At 38.2% G+C, this 23,073-nt stretch overlaps 1 protein-coding gene across 2 annotated transcripts in view; it reads right to left on the bottom strand.

Moving 5' to 3' along the window:
• Positions 1 to 8,821: 8,821 nt before the first annotated feature.
• The window catches only part of SYK (spleen associated tyrosine kinase), a 32,359-nt gene continuing 18,107 nt past the window's right edge, over positions 8,822 to 23,073 (bottom strand). Inside the window, exons 6-13 of one of the 2 annotated variants that reach the window (XM_032205978.1) lie at positions 22,458 to 22,526; positions 15,681 to 15,774; positions 14,843 to 15,020; positions 13,343 to 13,552; positions 12,726 to 12,915; positions 11,257 to 11,397; positions 10,793 to 10,905; positions 8,822 to 9,130 (exon numbers count right to left, since the gene is read on the bottom strand). In XM_032205978.1, coding sequence (XP_032061869.1) covers positions 9,058 to 9,130; positions 10,793 to 10,905; positions 11,257 to 11,397; positions 12,726 to 12,915; positions 13,343 to 13,552; positions 14,843 to 15,020; positions 15,681 to 15,774; positions 22,458 to 22,526 — 1,068 coding nt within the window. In that variant the 3' untranslated portion in view covers positions 8,822 to 9,057. The remainder of the gene's footprint in view (positions 9,131 to 10,792; positions 10,906 to 11,256; positions 11,398 to 12,725; positions 12,916 to 13,342; positions 13,553 to 14,842; positions 15,021 to 15,680; positions 15,775 to 22,457; positions 22,527 to 23,073) is intronic. The other variant, XM_032205979.1, reaches the window with a different exon arrangement.

Here is a 23,073-nt window from a genome sequence, read left to right as displayed (position 1 = left end):
GCATGAAACTGCTTAGGAAAGCAAGGACTTTCTTCCCCTATTACTTGGGAGGAGAGGCAAATAAATCTCATGCAACTGGCTTTCTGTGTCTGTGCACATCAAATCTGACAGGGTGAGAATGCATGGGGTGGGCACTGGATGATGGTTGTGTGGGGGTGGTTCCCCATCCAATGATGCTTTGATTGCTGTGCAGCAGGGCTTGAAAGCACCTCAATCCAAGGACAAGATAACCTTCTGGAGAAAAGTCTACGGGCCAAATAGCCCACTGCTATCACATGGCTTCTCATTTCTAATTAAGTGAACAGTAGGTTAGTCTTCAAATATTCACTCATTATTTTTATTATCCCCTACCAACACACTTGTATTTTGTTGTTATTTTTGGCCTGGGGAGCAATGCATACTTGTCTTTGTATTGCCTCACTGTGTTACACTTCACGCTGGCAGTTTCTGGTGGCAGACAGCTCATCAGCAGTACCTTACCATACCTCAAAGAGTACCCTTATGAGGCATAGGATGCAACAGTGCAACAGGTACTACCCTGGGAGGACGGTAGAGGTCCCAGTAACACCAGTCCCTGCTTTTTGCTTTTCCCTGTTCGCCAGGTTAAACCCCCTCACATATTCCTAGCACATGCCTGGGTCACTCATCACTATTTCCCCTGGTTTCAGGGTGCTGGCAGCTGGGAAAGAGTTCATGACCTCAAGGAAGTGAATAAAGTGTGATGACTGACCGTGACCTCCTGTGCTGCCCATGCCCTTCCTGAGAGTTTTGAGGGGATGGGAGACCAGGAAGGGGGCAGGAGAGGTGTCAAAGAAGAAGCTGAGGTGCTTTCCCAAAGTGTTTGTTCAATTGCTTGTCTTTATTTCTCAGTACCAGAACTGATCATTAAAACTTCATCTTAACTGGCAATAAATAAAATTCTGTGAAATTCAGACTCAAGGTGTTTTTTTTTTTCTTTTTTTCTTCTTTTTTTTTTTTTCAGCCACAACAGGATGAAATGCACAAACTAAGATGGAAAAAAAAGCGATGAAATATATGTAAAAAATAAAGGCCATATGCCCACTTTTTAATTGGCTTTTTATAACTCAGATAAAACACATTCAAGGTGGCAGCAACACTGGCATAGTACACCATGTGCTGTACAACAGTTTAAGCAAAGTACATGTAGATTAACAGGTAGCAGGGCATTGTCCACAAAAGAAAAGGTAATGCGCTTATGTAACAATGGAAGAACATTCTCACCTAGCTCTGCTTTTGGTGTTATACCATTCCTTATTTTAATGCAGTCAGCAGGTAATTGCAACAAGTATTAATATTTCAGAGCTATGACTGTTGTTCCTGACACTTTGTGTTATTCCTGAAGTGGCTCTACTCAACTTATTGCTCTTGAGATGCTCTGGTGAAAACATGTCTGGGAATCTGCAGGACTGTTTGACAGTGCCTGTGCCTGGACACAGCTCCTTAACTCCTTTCTCTGGAGGTCCCCTGCTCTTCCTAGGATGGAGGCCTGGTTGGTTTTCTCCCCAGAACATAGCCCTATATGGACATTACAGCTGTTGTGTGTTACAGTGTTATCCAAGGTATGGGTCTGAGGTTTTCCCAGTACTTTGCACCCTACAGCCCCATCCCTTACAAGGGCTTATTGTGGGCCACTTACCCACGGTGGGTAGTGGCCCCTTGGTGGCCAAGCAGAAAGGCATACCAGCTCCAGCAGATAATGCAGTTTTCAAGCAAAAGATGTAGGCACCAGCCATCTCACAGCTGTACCAATGTCCAGGCTTGGTGTTTTGTGCCATTCCTTCTTGCCACATTTTGAGCAGCTCAGGACCTTGTCATTTTGAAGGAAAAGAAGACAAGGACTGTCCTCAAGAACCTTGATTATTTATTTGTTAAGACCCCAGTTTCCTTAAATAATGAATCAAGGAATAGTCCATGTAAAGTTCTGCAAACAAACACAGGGATGTGTTGATGTGTTGTAATATTAGCTTCTTTTCTTCTTCTTCTTCCTTCTTTTTTTCTCTCTCTATATATAGTTGGCACAGAAGAAGCTGTGGGAGCTTGGGGAACAGACTGAGAGCTTTGTACTTGTGTACTGTGAGTTCTGGTTTGCATTAGCTTGGGTACAGTGTGACACTGGAGGGTGAATTTCTGAGACATGATTCAATCTACTTCATCCTGTAATCTAACTTGTGTAGTACTCCAGCACCAACAAGAACCACTGCTTGTCCTGCCTATTCCTTATAAGTAGAAACCACAAAAAGATGAGGAATGCCATGCTCCCTCCCTACAGCAGCTGCAGAGTGGACAGATGAAAAGGAAGTTGTGCTCGACAGAGGAGTTCAAAAATAGTACCTGATTACTACATGCCCCTGGGGAGGCAGTAATAATAGTGGATCTAAGATTTTAAAATAAAGACATGCATGTATCAATGGCAGCATCAAAAGCACATCTGCAAGCAGGACAGAACAAAACACAAAACACAAAACCAAAACCAACACAAAAGAAACAAACAAACACATGGACAAAAAGCAGTTTATGCTTTAGTACATTGGGAGCCTGCAAAAATTGAGAAGATTGCCCAGTGCAAGGTGGGGTGGAGGATTCCTCTTACACCACCGCCATCTAATACTAAATTTCTGTACCATTTTGTGTTTACTCTCTTACAGAGGCCATATTGTCTAGCAAACCAACCATGCCGGGAGAAAGAGGTTAGGAGCCTTCCCCATGGTGGCAGCAGGTGCGCATCACAACCCCTGTGAACATTAGGGGAAAGGCGAGGGTGCCTGCTGGCACTCCTGTTGAATGGAGTGCATGTGTTTAAGCAGTAATGAGAACAACAAGGCCGGTGGAAGCTGCCAGAAGAGCAATGTAGCTCTCTACACATGCAAAGTGCTGGATTTGGGGGTAATACTGGGAACGCTGGAAAACTTGCTGAAATAGAACAATGCTGCTAATCTAGGAGATTATACCCAGCTATGGCTAAGATGTGTCATTACTGTGGAAAAAATGGAGAAGGATTGGCTCCAAATTATCTGTGGGGGAAAGAAACATTGGACCAAGACATGCTGTCAATTTACAACCACTTTAACACAAAGGCAAAAACAAACAAACAAAAAACCACTAAATCGTGTTCTTTGGAAAGCTCAGCAGGTTTGTATCTGTGGTGTGTCTCTGGACATACTCCTCATCCCCCAGACTCCAGTCCTTCCATTCCATGCAGTTTTCTGGCTATCTTCTAGAAATTTGACTCAAGACCAACTTTAGTAGTTCTTTGCTAGCTGGTCATTGCTCCAGGGTACTGGAGCATGTTACATGTTACACCAGTCAGGTAGAAATTGCTTGATAACATTGATGAAATCTGCACACAAATTAGAACAAGATCTGAAGATATGTCTTTGTGACTGTGCTGCAAGAGCAGAGGCAGTAGGACAGGGAGTTATCTAACACTGGTAGGAAACCGATAAGAAACTACAGATACACGCATGCATGTAATGGTTTTAAAGCAACGTCTTCAAACTACTGAAGACCTCTGCTATCCCTTTTGCCACATGGACACGCAGTAACAGACTTGCTGTTGCTGAAACCAGCACGGTTTTACTTTACAAAGCAGGAATAAGAAAGAACAGGTAGCTTGTGTTAGTGCAGCCACTGGCTGGTGGATGAAGAGTTAAGATGGAGAGTTAATGATCTATGTATCTTTATACTGATCTGATCATCAAGGTAATATTTAAATTCAGAGTTATGAATTTTAATTGAAAACAATGTAATGCTTTCCCTGTCTCCCTCATTTCCTCTGCTTTTTTGGTTCTGCGCATCTCCAGCCTAGGGAAGCAGTGGTCAGATTTGGTGAAGAGTTAATTATATGCCAAGAAAGCCAGTGTGTATGTGCCTCAATTAACATGAAAGGGGAAAGGGAAGGGGAAAGGGAAGGGGAAGGGGAAGGGTGAAGGGGAGGGTGAGGGTGAGGGTGAGGGTGAGGGGGAGGGGGAGGGTGAGGGTGAGGGTGAGGGGGAGGGGGAGGGGGAGGGGGAGGGGGAGGGGGAGGGGGAGGGGGAGGGGAGGGGAGGGGAGGGGAGGGGAGGGGAGGGGAGGGGAAGGGAGGGGAGGGGAGGGGAGGGGAGGGGAGGGAAGGGAAGGGAAGGGAAGGGAAGGGAAGGGAAGGGAAGGGAAGGGAAGGGAAGGGAAGGGAAGGGAAGGGAAGGGAAGGGAAGGGAAGGGAAGGGAAGGGAAGGGAAGGGAAGGGAAGGGAAGGGAAGGGAAGGGAAGGGAAGGGAAGGGAAGGGAAGGGAAGGGAAGGGAAGGGAAGGGAAGGGAAGGGAAGGGAAGGGAAGGGAAGGGAAGGGAAGGGAAGGGAAGGGAAGGAAAAAAACATCTGGAGGTCATTGCACAGTACCAGTTTGGCTTCTCAGAGCTCTAGAGTTGGACAACTCTCGCTTTCAGTTGGGTTTGCAGTATGTCACTCTGTTGTTTCACTGGAGTTCATGGTGAATTAAAAACCCAAAGGAAGATGTACATGCCATAGGCTTGTGTCTTTTTTTTCCAGCAGTATTATCCAATCTACTGGGAGAATTTTTCTTTCCCTACACACTCTTCCTTTTTGATCATTGCTCATGCCCCGCCTTTATTCCTCCCCTCCTTTTCCAGCTCCAAAGCCAGCTGAAACCCCTGGAACAGCTTCACAGGTTGTCTGGGTGCCCCTGTAAGGGTGTTTGAGTCTCAGCCCACAGCTGCCTGCAGCTGCAGCAGGAGGCACTTGTCTGTTGAGCTTTACCCATCAGCAAGCACAAACACCCCCTGACACCACTGGGCCCACAGGCTGCCCCAGCAGAGAGAGCTGGGGACCAAACACGGTTGTGCTATAGCCTTGCATCACACCATGCCAGGCAGTGCTGGGACAGCTCTGGGAAATGGGTAATACAAGTATGAAGTGGCTCTTTTCCCTCCAGGTCTGGGATCATTTTACCTCTGTTGTTGTTTTTCGTCACTGTGATTGTAAGGAACCATATGGTACTTTAAAAAATAATATATGTGTATATATATACATGTATATATATACATATATATATAATATATATATATATAAATAGATACTATATATAATATATATACTATATAATATATATATATAAATATATATATAGTGTATATCTATATATGTATATATTCTTCTGCATTACTTAAAGGCTGTTTGTACTCACTGAACTTAAAGCTAGTAGTTATAATTGATGACTATGTGCCCTGTATTCAGCATAGCCTTTTTCTTCTCTCTCTCTCTCAAAAGTGCAATATCCTTGTGCAGGTTTAGGTGCACCCACCCACGCTGGGTGCGTTTCATTCCTTGTCTCTCAGCCAGATGCCACCCTCACTCTGTTCTGTGCAGATGTGGGATATATTCTGTATCGTGCTACCTGGAATTTCCCACTTTTGGTATCAGAGACAAAGGGTCACACGGAGTTTCAGAAGACTTTGCTAATCACCCTCAACTAACCATTTATGATATAAATAGTTCACGAACTGTACTCATGTGCAGTACACTCACAGCAAGTGAGTACATTTCACAGCAAGCAGTGAACAGATTAGCGAGTTCCTCTGCTGCACAGACTCAGCAAGAACCAGGACGGGATGGAGACCGCCAGAAACGCTCAGACAAGTGCATCAGTCTAAAAGCGTTCAAGTATTGCCACCTTCTGGCAGGGCCATGTCATTGAGCTGCTTAACTACAAAATCAGGCCTCCAGGCCGTTCTCAGATGCTCACTTTATTGAACCTGCAGTTCTGACTGCAATCATTCCAGAAATAAAATTTTTGGATATTTTTCATCCTCTGCTTAAATTTCCCGGTTTTTCATAGCGTTTGAATTAGGTGGAGATTGGTGCAGGTTTTTTTATGCAGTTTGGGTTGGTCTGTATGGAAAAAGGTGGATGAACTCCTCGCATTCTCAAAAATAAACATGCATTTGTAGTTTTGAGCCCTAAATTACAAAGCTGTAAACACGGTGTATTTTCCTTCTAAGAAAAGCTGGTTTTACATGTTCTCACCTGCTTCTTCCTCTGCACGTCACTCACACCAGCTCCCCTGCCTCCATGCTGAGGTTTACTACCCCTTAAGCTCTGCTGTGACAATTACTTGTGTGGCTATATTGCCGAATGATATTTCTGTTATGAATCAATCTAAAATTAATACAATATTAATAATAATCAAATCCACACACACAAAAAAAGACAAAGGCCTCTTCATACCAGTGGCTGTTTATAGCACATTCCTACAAATGGGAAGCTGGAAGTACCTGCTTGAGGAGTTGTCTGCCTTTGATATTATTCAGTCTCAAATTCAGTCACATCCACCTTTTGTTTTCCTGGAGACTTGTCCTTGCAGCAAAAGCTAAATGAAAGAGTTAAGATCTCTCTGTTATTTCAGAATATCCAAAAGAGTGGCCTTCACGTTTAAGGGAGGCTCCATGCGGACTAATGCGACTTAAAACCCCGCACAGCTGATACCTGTAATGCAGAAATTCTTGGATAGCTTATGTGAGGCACTGGCTCCCAGCACCTCTAACTTCCCAGATGCCACAAAATGTCACTGAAAGACAGTATCTTGGGAAGGCTTAGGTGTAATAACAACATACATATTTTGAGGGATTTTCCTGCTAGTCCTGAATAGTCCCAAAAGCAGCCTCCGGCCTTAGTGGGTTTATCTGTTCTGTCAGGTACCATTCAGTGTCAATAAGGGCATCTCAGTTTTCTACAACAACCACAGTAATTCAGTAAATACACAAGCTCTGCACATCATCAGCATTTTTCAGAAAGCATTTTAAATCTGAAGGATTCTTGTTAAAACAGCAGATTTTCTAAAACAATGTTTTTAATCTCAGTTTAAAAATCTAATCCAGTTATTTCAAAATACTTCATATCCTTATTGTAAACTTTTATTACAGAACAGTGAAACTAAAAACAATCAAGCAACACCAAAAGAGACATTCACTTAGAAGAGAGGGGAAGAACTATTCCTCCAGTTTTCTAATACTAGGTAAAATTTTAAAAAACATATATACGTATATATTTCAGGGAAATAGAGTGCTGTCACTCACTGGCTGTGCAATTGGTTTTATTTGTGCAATTGATTTATGACTGATATCCCCATGAATGTACCAATTGCACATGTAAAGCTGACAGTTTCTCTGCAATAGGGATAATGCTAATAAACAACTATATATAACTATGGTCAACATCTACTCAAGCTGTTCATGTAGAAAAACTGTTTTCTAAAAGTAATAATAAAAAAATTATCTTGGATATAAGTAACGTTTGACTCACATTTGAAACATGGCCTATTGTACTAAGTATCTTTCAGTAGCATGTGCTTTCTGAAGTGTCTGGCACTGGATTCTGCAAAACAAAACTACCAAAAAAAAATAGACTTTTTTTTTTTTTTAAATAGACCATAAAATGAGTATAAAGAAACAAACAGTTTTACAGTAAATCCCACATTTTTATAGTCATATTTTATGCAAATTATTTCATGCTTTCTCATTGTAATTGCCCACACAATTTCTTTCCTAGAGAAAAAATATCACTGCATCTCTAAGAATACCCTGTTCAAACAACTAAAAACATATGCTCTAAACAGCTGTATGCAACAAGTATACCTAACTCTAAATCTTATTTTTCATAGTCTTCTAAAATCTCTATATCTAGCAGAATCCTGAGATACATGTAAGTGCCTGTAATGTGCCTGCTTGTGGGGAACACACAAGCAGAAATTTTGATTTCTAGGATATTTAAAATGAGATTGGACAAAAAACACATAAAGGTAAAAAATGGGAATAGAGATTGGTTACATAATTTGTAATTATCATTGCTATACTTACACAGTACTGGAAACCCTGCTTGGGCCATTACAAAAAATAAAAGGTAAAACAAATACCTTTTCCTGAGATGCTCACTAGCATTAGTAACAGGATAAATAGTAACATTTAGGAGAGGATGAAAGAAAAATGGTTATCTTTAAGCCTATTTTAAAATATTTGATCTGGGACTAAAACTTAGTTTCAGAGGTTATAAGCTGTGATAAATTCTCACAAATGCTTTTCAAGAAAGGCTTGAAAAAAAGAAATGGTTGCCACTCAACAAAACATAAGAAGCTTTGGTATATCCAAAGAGGAACATGGAATCTCTAGAGAAGGCTCAGACCACACAAAGGAAAAAGTTGCTGCTCCTTCACCGTTCAGTGCACAGCTGCCTTTTCAGGAACCACAACACTTACTGACTTCAGGCTAAAACCCAGAGTCATTGTCTAAGGTGCTGATACACTTTGTTCCAAGGTGAGAGCAAGTCCCTGAGTTCCCAGGTTCCACCAGGAAAAAAATAACACCCTGATGGACAGCTGGGCTTCCACATGAGGTGCGAAAAGAGAGGAGTTGTGAACACTTAAAAGTTAAGAGCTGACGATTCCTCTTTCCACATGTTAGAAATTCTCATCTCCTGGTTTCTTGCTGCTTACCTTACTACTGAGAACAGACTTTGGTTATAAAGCAGCTTGGGGGTAAAATCAAACACACTGTCAGTCAAAATGACTGACACTTTCACAGCAGATTTCCTTCACTGTGAGAAGTGTTTATGCTATTCTTCCTCAGGTAGGGGGAAAGGTGTAACAATACTTGTCCATTTAAGAGCTAAGAAAATTATTTACAAGAATTTAAATCCCCATCTGAACTCAAATACAATAAAGGAAGAAGGATGAAAGACTTTAAATACTTATACATGACAAAAATGTAAAGCATATAAAGCTGTAAATAAAATGAAATGGAAGGTAGCAAAAGTCTAAGCATCTGCACTTACATTTGTGCTGCTCACTTTGTGTTCCCAATGTTTTCAACTTTATTTAGGAGCTTGCTATTCTGCAAGCAAGAAAGAAAAGGCAAACCTACACACAGGGCTTAGCTCTGAGCTTTATATGGTAAAAGTGGAAGTACAAAAATCCAAGTCACTTGGTTTCGGAAACTGAACTGCTTCTTAGAAGATGTTTGCTGAAGACAAGGCAGCTGCTGTTCTTCATGTTGTTAGTGGGAAATGTCGTAATAGTAGTTACGTAATCTCAGCTCAACCGCAACGAATCCTGGTCGGTCATCAACACTGTGGAAAGATGACAAATATCACTGCAAAGGAAGGAGATAGCTGAAAAGGTACATTGGCCGTGCAACACCTTGGACTTCTCAGTGACAGATCCTATAAGCTGCTCACAGTATTTTAAGGCTACCAAAATGTTGCTACCAAACGATAACCAAATGGCAAATGGCAATACATAGTGAATTGTCATGCCTGCTACTTTCTGTTGATGAAGGTATTACAAGAAATATATAGTAAATCAGCTCCATTTAATTTTGTACTTTGTTTACTTCAATAGTAAGAAGAAAAGAAAATTTACAGGGTATTATCTGCTTCATAACGGGTATTACAGTCATACAGAGCAGCTTAGCACCATTGAGAAAAGCCTAGGTATAAAATACATGGCTATACTGTCTTTATCTGCACCTCTGTTGATTTGGGAGAATATAATAAAAATAACAAGACATGAGAATTATACTTTACATATTGAGATAGTTACACTGCATGACCTGAGCATTCTTATTATTGATTTTCTTTTCTTTTCCTTTCCAGTGTTAAAGCTATTTGAGTACAAACAAATAAAACCCAATACCCTTGAAAATATGCTTACTAATCACAATGAAAATGATACAGATTTACTCTAAAACTGCTGCAGCATTGTTTGAGACAAACAAAAAAGCAGAAATTTTTTTATGGCTCCATGTTCTTTCTAGAGTACCAGGTGTAATAAAACTACCAAAGAACAAGGTACCTAAAGGTGAAGTTCCACACCTCCTGAAATGGAACCCAGAGACCTTTGCTGAAAATATTCTCCACATATTCTCCAGATGGTGAATTGGAAAAGTAAGTAACAATGGACTTTGGATGCTTTTTGGAACTCTTCCTACAGCTAAAGGTACTTTCAACAAAATAGTTTAAAATGAAAATTGTAAAACATTTGAAATGAAATTTTGCAATATACTGATTAAAAAAAAAAAAAGTATTAGATGGGCTTTCTCCTTCCTTCCTCCCTTCCTTCCTTCCTTCCTTCCTTCCTTCCTTCCTTCCTTCCTTGTTGTTTTTTTCCCTCTTATCTATATTTCATAATTCTGACTTTTGAAATGTTGCTGATCAGAAAAAAACGTTTCCTAAACATTAGGTACAACTTGTAAAGATGTTTTGCCTTTCACTAGCAGGAAGTCAATGTGGTATCTAAATTGAGGATGTTTAGAAATGAGACAAGAAAAAGTCAAAACAATTAAAAACTGAGGAATAGAGGAATAATTTGATAACATGATTGAAATTTTAGTAGTTTTGGAAATCAAATTGAAACAAAATACAAGCCAGAATGAAACAAAATACAAGCCAGAATGAAACAAAGATGTTTCCTTAATTTCAAATTTTCTTTTGAAAATACACCAGGCTGACGTTCTGGTGAAATAATTATTTCTGATTATTATTATTATTTATTTTATAATCATTCCAGCAATAAATAGATCACCTGTGCAAAATCAGATTCTTGTACATTTGATAACTCACATCATTTTTGTTTGAAAGTGTAACTGACTCCTTCCTTTGCATGTTGTTTGCAAGCTAAATACCATCTGACATGATATGCTTTGAAATACTCTTATTTTATACTTTCTGGATGTCAACTAAGCAGATTAAATTATACTGCTATTAAAGGAGAGAGCATCACATCATACTCACTTGTACGTCCAACACAATTTCATTAAGTTATAGACTTCTGTTGGACAAGCTTCTGGACGTTCCATTCGTTCTCCTCTTTCAATCATCTGTGCGACTTCACCACCTTTCATTCCCTGGAATAGAATTATAGAATTGTTAAGGTTGGAAAAGACCTCCTGGATTATCTGGTCCAACCAATACTACCAATACTACCAATGTCACCACTAAACCATGTCCCTAAGCACCATGTCCAACCTTTCCTTAAACACCCCCAGGGATGGTGACTCCACCATCTCCCTGGACAACCCATTGCAATGCCTGACTGCTCTTTCTGAGAATACATTTCCCCTAATTTCCAACCTGAAGATGGGGTGCTAAGGCCTTCTTCAACCTGTAACTACTCTTTCAGGTAGAATAATAAAGGTGTTGGTTAAAATTTGCTCTGAATTTTTGCAGTAAAAGAACTGCCAGATAGAACTACTCACCTTATATGGTTTTTGCCCATAAGAGAAAGCTTCCCACATTAAAACCCCAAAGCTCCAGACATCACTTTTGCTAGAAAACTTGTAGAAATTCATACATTCTGGAGCATACCACTTGACTGGCCATTTTCCATGACTTTGTGCCTAAAATAAGGAATAACAGAAAAGAAAAAAAGCAGTCTAGAGACAGTAGTATGTAGTAAACAACACTGTAATTCCTATAAGCCAATTTAACTTAGATTTGCGTACATTTGTACCAAGTATTTCTAATGTAATGGCATTAGAAAAAATATGCAGAAGCTTCTTCAAAACTGTTACAAAATTGTTCTTAATTTTCCAGACTCAAATAACACACTGAAATGAACGCTATGGTAAAGCTAAGCCCAGCTGAAGGACCTGGAGTTATGTTTTCCATGGCATTCAATTTTAAGCTCTTTCAAAGATTTTTCAAGTCTATTTTTTGCAGGAGGTAAGAGATATCTACTTAGCTACACTGAGTCTTCTTTTTAGTTTAAGTCGGTATTTCATTTCAAAGCAGCTGCAAGCTGCAATTTGCTTAAATTATGCCATAACACTGTGTCACAACAATGCAGGTGTCAAACCATACCAGCACAATGCTAGATCTGGTAATATAATCATGCTGTATTTTGTGAAGTTGTAAAAGGAATAGGCCTTTGATACCAGATCTCAAACCTCTGACAAGCTAGGCTAGTGGCAATGATTTAAGGTGCTACTGCCTTTTCTGGCAGCAGTTACTGTTCCCATAGGAAGGTCATAAGAAGGCAACATGTGCTTGCTCCTTCTCTGCAGTGTTTCATAGTCTGACTTACTGTTTTTAAACAACTGATGAAAGGAAATAGGCAGAAAGAATAAATAATTTTAACTTTAATAGCAACATATCAGCAAAGAAGATATAGACAGGATTAGAACATTTGTCTCCCAATGATGTTTTTACCTCATTAAACGTGGTAGTTATTTAAGTCTCTTTAGCTGTACAAAGATCCATATAAGTTAAAACTAATCTGGACGAACTTTTCCTAGATCAATGATTGCTTACCAACTGTACTCCTCCAACAAAATCCCCCAATACAATTGTGTTAGTCACACAGTGTGCTAGCCTATATTTTCCTTGGACATGGTGAAAACCATGTACTAAATTCTTACCTGCAACAAATACTTTTTCCCCCTTTTATGGCAGAAAATGTCTAATTTCTATGGAAAATTTCTACCCTCTAATGACAAATTTACCGATAGTAAATAAAAGAAGCAACTAAGTAAGGGATTATCTTTTCCCTCCCTATTTCTTAACAATCGCTAATTTAAAAAATCCATGACCCACTAGCAGACTATGAAACAATAGATGACACATAGCATTTCTTATTTTCAACTCTTAAAAACAACAGTACTTAATCTGAAAACAATCTCATTAAGATATGTTAATACACAGCTTTGGTGTCTTGTGTAAACCTTACCTTGTAGTAATTTTCATCAGCGCTAAGAGCCTTAGAAAGTCCAAAGTCACTGATTTTGGCATAATGTTGGGTGACTAATAGCACGTTCCTTGCAGCCAGATCCCTATGCACAAAGTTATTCTCCTCCAGGTATTTCATCCCCATGGAGACCTGATGTACCAGCTCTGTTATATTCTTTTCCGTGACATGTCTGGAAATCATAATTGAATCTTTAAGAGTTCATTTTCATGATTTTTCAAGTTCAATTGCAAATTCTCCCTATGAACTGCCTCACATCATACTAGGAATGTGATCCATTTGTGTTTAGCTAAGCTTTAACAGGTAGCATAAGAATGTCCTGAACAAGACAATATGTGAACATATCAACAAATGAGCAATTGAAGAATGTCTGAAAATTCTTTAATTTATGCAGAATGCACTATTTTACCAGAAAGGTTTGACAGTTTGGAGACATCTGCAAGATAATTATGTCTAGGTGAAGAGTAACTACAGTAACTAATTATTAGATAAACGTGTTTTCAATGTAAAATGTCCCTGAATTTAAAGACAGAAAAAAAGAGCTGTCTGTTTTTCCCCTTTTGGATAAATGCTATGAAAAGGAATCAAAGTTTACATACCTATTTTTTTGCAAAAATTTGTTCAGTGGCCCAAGTTCAGCCATTTCCATTACTAACATCCAGGCCTCAGCTTCACATATGCCTATCATTCGGACAATATATGGGTTATCCAGTTGCTGCATTACATTTGCTTCTCTCAGTAATTCATCCTTTATGGCTGGATCATTACTCTCATTCTTAAGAATTTTTACAGCCACTGGCTTGGCACCCCTACAAAGAAGAATCCAACTCTGGGATTAGTTGATGAAAAATGTACATAATCTTCAACTGATGCTTCTCTGTACATAGTACAAAATGTGACAAAAGACAGAATTGAACACTAAGACAGAAAAGAAACTGATTGTAATGGGAATAACTCTCTATCAAATGCTCAGAGGACAGCTAAGCAAAAGAAAGAGAATAGAAAGAAAATTTAAAGTAGTTACAAAAGGTCTAAACAAGCTTTGAAATAAATGTACCTTACAATATTATCTTGTCCATTCTGGCTAGCCTCAACTAATAAAGAGACCAGGAAATAGTGGAAAGATTTACTAAAGAGTTCCCAGAAGAAAAACTGCAAGGGCCTTTCTCAGCACTGAGGTGTTTTGGGGGTGAGACTAGAACATGCAGCATTGCAAAGCCCCAAGGCAGTGCTCTGACCTACAGAGAAACTAAGCCTGCTCCTGCAGCCTACAGCTCATACAAGTGAAAAAGTCACTGATGAGATGGCAGAGCTCAAATGTGAACAAATGCTGTGAAACAGGATTAGCAAATACACAAGCTGGCACCAGAGCCCTTCAAATCCCCTCAGACTGCACTGGAAAATGAAAAATCCTCCTTGGCTCTGAAAATCTCAGTAAAAGAAATGCCTCCGGTTCTGAATGGTGAAAGTATATACATAATCAGTCCATGCACTTAAACAACATACTGATAACATTTTATTACGAAAATGCACAGTCAGGTGCTCCCACTTCTGCCAGTTTAAACAGGGTCTGTTCCTACTGAAATTGCATGATAAGGGAGGCCACAACATTTTCTGTCTACTTGAAAATCAATACTGCAGCTTCATGAAACAGGTATTTAGAATGATTAGTTTAGGTGAAAATCCATTTGCTCCAGGTAAACTGTGCATGACAGTCTACACAATTTCTCTCAGAAAGACTGCAGTTGTGAAAGAAAAGAATAAGGGGAATGACTGCCCACATTGTGCGGTGAAAAGGCATGGGACTTCTCACTGTATTTTATCCTGGACAGGAGAGTAAATAGTAATAATGGTCATTTCCCCACTTCACAGACAAAAATAAGAGCTAGGGGGTGACTACGTTGCAGCCAAGAGATGTTTGCAAGCTGAAGAAAATGAGTGCACATGCTTCCATGTACAAAGACAGAAACTGGTGAATTTTAGGCCAAATTACTTGGGTACAATCTGTCAACCAAATGACAAGGTAAGATTACTTCTGCTCAGATAGGCGATAAAGCTTTTATGTATTAAACTTTATGAAAATAGAAATAAATACTTACTTTTTCATCTTATAGAACCCTTTCTTTACAGTACCAAAATTGCCAGAGCCAAGTTCTCCTTCCTCCAGGGTTAACAATTTCCTGTCAAGAGTGACATTTTTTGGTTTCATTTCATCTGGATCAGCGTATGGACTTTCATAGACCTCAGTGTCCATGGGTAAAGCCTCTCTCTGATCACCTGCAGTTCAGTGAATAAACATATCAGAGATTACATGAGACTGTTTTGCTGCCACAGTTTTATATTAACCACATTCATGTTCAGGATTATCAGCTGCATCTTTGGGCTTGATTTATGCATTATAACAAAACCACATGCAGTCCAGCCACAGGCACTTTAGAACATCCCAAATTAGAGTGACCTCTACCTGGTGACATGTGCTAGCTGTTGAATAACTGCATAATGTTACTGCCAGAAGGATCCTCGACAGGAGAAGGGTTAAAGATGTGCCTTTCATCTTAGTGCTTTCCATTAGTGCTCAGACAATTCTTCACTCAGAATGCAATATTTAATTACATTTCACAGAAAGCCTTGGCAACAGCTTGGCACTGTGGATTCAGTGGGGCACGATGCTTTCTATGAAGTGTAAGGATGCAGCTTTTAGAGTCAAAGAGATAATAATCCTCCACTTCAACATGCAAAAAAGGGATTACTGTTAAATCACTTCTATTACAGACGCTGACATCTGGCAGTCTCAGCTACCAGACTTGAGCTATGATAGCAGTAAAACAATACATAACATGGTGTGAAATATAAGTAAGAAAAAAGAAATGTGGGTAGAGGGAAGACCTCTCACATAAGGAAACACATGTTATTCATAGCATAAATTACTCTGCTTACCTTTCTCTGCTCCCATAAGACCTCTTGTCCTTTGTAGCACATAAGGATTAAAAGCTGCTTGGTCATCAGATGGGGAGCCAATAGGTGGCTGAAGCTGTAGCACACAGATAGAATTATTAAGTTTAGCAATATATATGTAAGTTAAAATCATTTTTTTCCAGAGGATTATGGCATAATGATTGCAAGAGACACATAGGTAAGAATCAGAGAGTAAGAAAAGGATCAAACAAAGCTTATTCATTCTGGAGGCTATTGCTAGAGTATATATGCAGGCCAAATTACACATACACTGCTAAAGCATAAAAAGTTACTGCAAATATTTCAGAACATTTGATCTGAGAGAATTAACTGGAATGGGTCATGCACAAATCTTACCCTGCAGATACTAAATTTTCATGCTGTCTTCAAATCTGCTATGTAACATTGCAAATCCTAAGAATTTCCCTATAATTTGTCCTTCCTCCCCCTCCAAGTTCTTTCTCACTATACCTTGGCCATAGAGAAGTTCCTAGTACTAATGAAAACAAACAAACAAAAACCCTACCCTGTTTTTCTTGTGGATGTTGTAGAGTGTCTCAACTTGGAAGAAACAAGGGTAAAAAAGAAATTATTTTAATAGGCTCAAATGATTGAACATCATGGACCAGATACTCCGGGCAAGCCTGTCTGCTCTTTCTGGACTAAGGAGGGAGAAAATTACCAAATTTCTACTACATTTGAAAATCTGATTCAAATATTATTCCTCTGCCTTTGTTGCTTTTGTCAGAAGCATTTCATGGAGCACACAAATGAATCTGGAAGAAACACTGTGCATTCTGGAGCTGCTTGGTTGAAGGATGAATCTCACAAAATAATCTATAGGTTAGTTAAATTTATAACCTGCTTTATTCTGTCTGTGATCAGGGAGACATTACTTTTAAGAACAGGGAATTACAAAAATTATTTCTGTAAATCAGTAATGTTTCTTTCTCAATGTTAAATTTTTACTCTAGTGATGAATGACTTCACTTTCCTAAGAGAGTGTTTCAAAACCAGAAATTCAGAGATCAACACGAGTTTGCTCCGTTCTAGTAGGAAATAAAGATGCATTGTACTTGCAGAATACTGGATAAATCTATTTTGCAAATATTCAAGTATATCATTATTTTTAATAACTGAAGATTTCAGTGGTGTAAGTTTCTGCCTGAAACAGTTGTGGTTTGCAAGTAAGAAGAAACAGGGAAATGTCTAGGAGTTAATTGGCATTTTATCACTTGGAAGCAGCTTTTTGACCCAGGATGTACAGATTATTAAATCATAATGAAGTGATATGCCCAGGTGGATGAAGCAGAAGAGGTTTCTACACAAACTTCACAGCAAACCACAAGTAGGAAACAAACGCTCAGCAAGATTCTCACCTAGCAGGATGAGTGTGGTGGCATCAGAGATGGTAAGAGATCTCTGACTTGAGTCATTCAGTCTTGCGGAATGGTGTTGAAAGGCCATTTGCTGTCAGGGTAATCCACATGAGTACTGACACAGCTCTGAGATAGGCCAGGGACAAAACTGACCAGCCAGCTTCAAGAATAAGGAGATGAACGATATAGAACAAGATCCATTCTTTCTCCTCAGTCCTGATTTTGTTTTCCTAACCAGGTAAACCTTGCCAGATCTACATGTTAAGACCTGCACATCCAAGGCCTAAATCACTTGATTTTACAAACAGGACATATGCCTTGGTAAAAAAATAAATCACTAACAACAAAAAAAAAAGAACTAAAATTGGAATTCAATCTTAAATTCAATCCTAAACCCCTCAAGCAATGGGCTGCTAGTTTTACTGTGAACACACTTAGGATAGCTTTTCCCTACACAATCTCCAGATATATAAGGAAATACTTATGGTCTATCAATGCTATTTTTTTTTCCAAAGAAAAGTCAAATCAGATGGAATTATAGTTACTGAGGACACAGTGATTTTAGTTTGTGGATTTAATATATTCTCTATTGCTTCAGAACATGCCAAGACCCCTATTTTGTTTGTTTGTTTGTTTTTTAATCTTACTGATAATTACTATGACCCATTCCCTATCACCACTGAGAAGTGGCTCTAGTTCCACTGAGGGGTTTTCTAGATGTGTTCTTGCTTCTGCAGTTAAGTGTACATACAGGGAGATAATCTTACAGTCCAAAAGATAATTAGTAATGGGTAACTCACTGAATGGATACAAAGCAATATAGGCTGACATTAATACCTGTAGTGAGATAGATATATGTACAAAGGAAGCTGTTGCAAATTATTACATTGCATGGGTTTTATGGAAGCATCCATTTAATACTTCTTGGCCAAGAAGTCCAAAACAAGAGAGTCAAAAAAGGAGAAAAATATGTTGACAAATTTGGAAAGGAGCTCAGATGTTGAATCTTCAGTGGCAGCTTCCAAGATACTGGAAGAAAAGTTCTCAGATACTTTGTAATGATACAATCACAGTCTCAAAATATACCTTTTGCATACTTTATCCTTAAAATAGTCTTTCTGACAGAAATGCAAAGTATTCAGTAAATGACATCTCCAAGACACCACATTGTTCTGGGACTCATGCTTTTTGAAAGCTTTAGTAGGACTTATCAATTGTTCTCTGTTCATTCTGAGGAGTACCTTGACAAAAAACCTAAAGTGTGATGTGAGTATCTGAACCCAAGCCTTGGAATGTCCCACATCATACCTCTCACTTAAAACACTGAAATCTTTCTGTTGTCACAATTATGTGAAGCACATCTGTAGCTCCAGGCTAATGAAACGAAGTATCGTAGCCCTGTTTTCTTTCCACAAATGGTCAAGTTCTTGCTAGAGTTTGTGTGATTGCTGTTACATGATGAGGAATATAAATTAAGCCCACATAGAGTACAATATCAGCAAATCTTTCTAGTCTTCACATGAGTAAAAGGTTTGTGCACCAGTTGTTGTCACTGCAGCTGACGCTTAGGAGAAATGAGATACAAGCTCTTTAAAAAAGGCCTTTAAAGTAATAAACTCAGTTTTTCAAATGGCCATGAACTTTGTGCTGGAAAAAGTGATTCTCGTTTGATATAGCAACAAAACGCTGCAGGCAGAAATATAATGATGGTAATTCCGCTGCAATACCTTGTATAAATCTGATAAGTAAGATTTATATGATTATTGCTGCACTACGGGGCAGAAACACTTAGAAGTTCAGTAGGCTCAGACAGTACTAGACAGCCCCTCAAACTTTAAAAACCTCAGAGGGCATATATTTTCATGTGGTTAGTATTACCTGGGCACTAGAGAAGTAGTTAAATATCCCTGAAAATAGGTCGCAGGGTATGAACTGACCTACTTTCCACTGGACAAACAAACTGATGTACACTATATTCATATGTCTCACAAGAAGCTCTTCACCAGTCCAGAAAACCTGGTAAAAATATACTTTTGACTATGACATAGCTGACTCTTTATGTGAGAGGTAGACAGACATTTCCTTTCCTTTATAATTCAAGAACAAAACAAAAGAATCAGAAAGGACTGGGTCACCTTGTTTAGAAACTGCATTAAAAAGGAGTACTTTACTCCTATTCTTGTGAATTAATCTCTGTAGATGACACAGTAACGCCAAATCTAACAAAGTTTTGAGTGGATTCTTTCTCAGAAAGATTCTCATGTGAAGATGAGTGATAATGTCTTACATATCATTAGGGCTAGCTTAGTTAACTAATAGATATGTATGTGTGGAATGATATTCCCCATTGCTGCAGTTCAATTAAATAGCTTAATAATATATATATGTATATATAATATTTGTTTAAACTGTAATTTGATGCTTCACCTTTTCAGCTCATGCGAGTAATTTGGGAATATTGTGTAGCACTCAGAAAACCTCAAACAGCAGCATTCTCTTCCTTAGTTCTGACAATTATGTATTTGTGACACGTAGTACCCTGCTTGCCTTTGAACAGGATATTCTAACAGAAAGGTTGGAATTTTTCTTTTGCAGTCAAGAGCCACGGTCTAGAAATGGTGCAGGAGGTCTCTATCTTTGCATATATGGTGGCCTGGGTAATAGTACAATAAAAACTGCCTTTTAGTTAATTGTCGTTCAAATCCAGAGTCCTTCCTCTCCTTGCTTTAAAAGCAGCAAGTTTAATTCTGCAGGTCTTCCTGACAAAGGGAGCTTTGTCTTAATACAGCCCACGTATTAAGACAAATAAGCCCATGTATACAGCTAGAGGATTACTCCTTATATTCTTACCAGAACCAGAGAATGGGCAACATAACTATGAACTTGCTCTTACAGTTAAAAAAATAATATATGAAGACTCTGCTAGAGGAACCCGTTAAAAATGGCACATCTTATGTGCTACCTTGTTGTACGACCTCTTGTAAACTGTGAGGCTAGATGTCATATCATGCTTTCCTACTAGAATGCTGCTATGACCTTACCCATTTTTTAACATGAACAGATTTTATTTTATTTTATTTTATTTTATTTTATTTTATTTTATTTTATTTTATTTTATTTTATTTTATTTTATTTTAGCTAGGGTTTAATTTCAATTGGATGAAATTTTCAGATATACATTGTTAATCTAATCTAAATATGTTATTATTTCCCTTATTAGGGACTGACTTTACTGATGTAGCAACCTTGTAGTAATAGAGCTATATCCACAATAAGAGGAAAGTAGGAGGTAGAGAGTTTGATCTGAGTCAAAGGTAGCTCTCTAGTAAAACGAATAACACTTTCTGTGTATGGTTAAGGCCTTGCTAGGATAACCCCTATGTAGGTATGACAGCATCCAGTTGCTACACTGAGAATGAGATACATTTACTATTTGCTTTACAATATGAATGAAAAGGCTCCCATTTCTCTGTCTAATTTATGTAGTAAAGACTGTTATTTGATAGTAAATATTGTATTTATGCAAGCAATCAATACAGAAAGTATTATTTCTTTTCACGTTAGTAATCCTGATTTGCAATAAACCAAACGTATATACAGGGCCACAGAGACATCTTGCTTTGCTAAACCAACTGCGAAGCAAAATGCTGCATGACAAAGACCATGGTAGCCAACTACTCAACGAGCTTTGACTAAAACTAGGTTACCACTAGGTGGCAGAAGTTCATTTAAATAGTCTAAAATGACAATTTTATGAGTAAAACAGCTGGAAAAAAATTGATCATAGTGCTAAAAATACATCCAAATAACCAGTTCGTGAAATAATAATAATAATAATAATAATAATAATAATAATAATAATAATAATAATAATAATAATAATAATAATGACAACCAACACATTTTGCAAGTCTGAAAAAATATAACGGTGTAAATTTTAGGCTTTACTGTCTGACGTAAGAGAAGTAGCTGTATGTAAGTAACCAGCTGTAAGGGTGTTAGGTGTATTAGGTAAGCTCTCTGTGTCGGGGTTAATGGATGGCTAATTTTGGAAATGTTAAAAGCTGGACTTTTTGTTTGTTTGTTTTCTTTAGGGTCTGAATTTGTCAGTATGATGAAATTTGTGCTTAAAGAAAAATTATGATCCAAACAAATTTCTGAATTATTTTCCTAAATGATTGCTTTTTCTCTCTATGCTTCAGTTAGTACTCTGTGTGCATTCCCTAGGAAGCAGAATATAGGCGTTTTATTGCAGAAAGCAACCTGACAGAAGCACAGGTTTTATCATGTGAACAGACAGCAGTGAACAAAGCCAAAATATCCCTCTTGTCTAATATGTGATAGTAAGATAATTTTTTCCAGATAGATTTAGAAAATGCCCAGATATTATACACATAATTGTATAAGAGGACAGAGAATAAAAATGAGGCAAGAGTCCTATAATAATGTTGAGGGTGTGCAGCTACTGGTACCTTAATATAAAAATGAACTGAAGTTGTATAAAAAAGAGTAATTGTTTTTGTCAGGATTATCGAATATAGCATGTGTCCAACAGCTTTTCTGAACAGCAGTGTATCTCTACGGCTTTTTGTGCCTGCTCATTTTTGTTCCAGAGCAACCAGTAATAAATAAATAAATAAATAAATAAACAAATAAAATGAGAGACTCGTGGGTAGAACAGGGACACACATATTATTCTCAGCATGCAAGCCCATAATTAATTACATGCTTCACAACTGCACCAATTACTGGACAGTATCATTTTCTGGCCATGCAGCAACACTGCCATTAGTACTAGACTGTGTTCCCTTTGACACCCTGACATCTACTTTCCCATTCTGCTTGGTCTTGCAAAATCTCACACTTTCCTAAACTTCAATGTATAACAAGATTTGTGCACACAAGTTCTGTAGGAATACATTCTGTGATTGCTATTAACAAACTGTTCCCTAAATGTGCTCAGAAATAATCTAGTAAGCAAGCCAATTTTCTAATTAGGAATGGTATTTACTGCTAGAAATATCACTTTGTTCTGCTATAAGTGTTTTCTGAAGTATTTTATCATTTACACTTTATCTGCACACATGTTGAGAACAGTACTAATATTTTGGGATGTGAGAAATGACTTGAAAATAGCCCCCCTCACACCTCCCCTCCCATTTTATAAAAAATTCTTTAAAGCTATTGCTTTAGTTAAGGCTACAATTATGCAGATGATTACTAAAAAAAGCAGAAGCTTACAAAATCTTCACAATCAGATTGTTAGTAGTCAAGACACACATTCAGTAACAGCAAGCCAACAGGAAAAAGGAAGAGGGAAATTAGTTAAGTGTAAGTCCTTTTAACTCAACCAAAAACCTAAAAAGACTGTATGAGGCACCTTTTTGCTGCCAGCCTTTGGAAAGGTGTACGATTTGAGTCTTGAGATAATTCCACCTCTTGCCCAACTCTAGAAACCACAATGTCAAAGAGGAACAGTAAACGTGTCAGGAAAACTGCTGAAGGTATTTTACAAAACAGATGTAGTACAAAAGAACATAACCCAGCCTTTCTCTTGTGTGTGCCTGGTTAAGTACAAAAATAAAGCAAGAAATATAGTGTATGAAATCTTAACACTAAATTTTCTTTAGACAGTATTATTTTAAACCAAATTGGATCTGTGCATGTATCTTAAAGCAACATGTAATTCACAGACTGCCCGTTCCCTGGTTGTTTTATACCATGTTTCTTCTGCCTCCGTTATTGAGCTTAAACCCCTCCCAAACATATTAAGTTATATGAATCAGTTGTTAAGTTTAGCGTGTTGAAGGTTGATTGGTGTAAAGCAAAGTTGGAACCACCCCTTGGTCTTACAAAAAACATTATGGCTATTGAAGCAAAAAGCAAGCAAATTGACATTAATTCCAGCAAAAATGAACAGGCCTTAAATTTTTCAAGTGCACTTATGTTCTTATAAAGATACCTTTTAAAAATTCAACTATGTTTTAAAACCAATT

Source organism: Aythya fuligula, chromosome Z, assembly GCF_009819795.1.
Source record: "Aythya fuligula isolate bAytFul2 chromosome Z, bAytFul2.pri, whole genome shotgun sequence".
Lineage (NCBI taxonomy): Eukaryota > Metazoa > Chordata > Aves > Anseriformes > Anatidae > Aythya > Aythya fuligula.
Note: the sequence above shows the minus strand (reverse complement) of the source record. Positions and strands in the feature narration are given on the sequence as shown.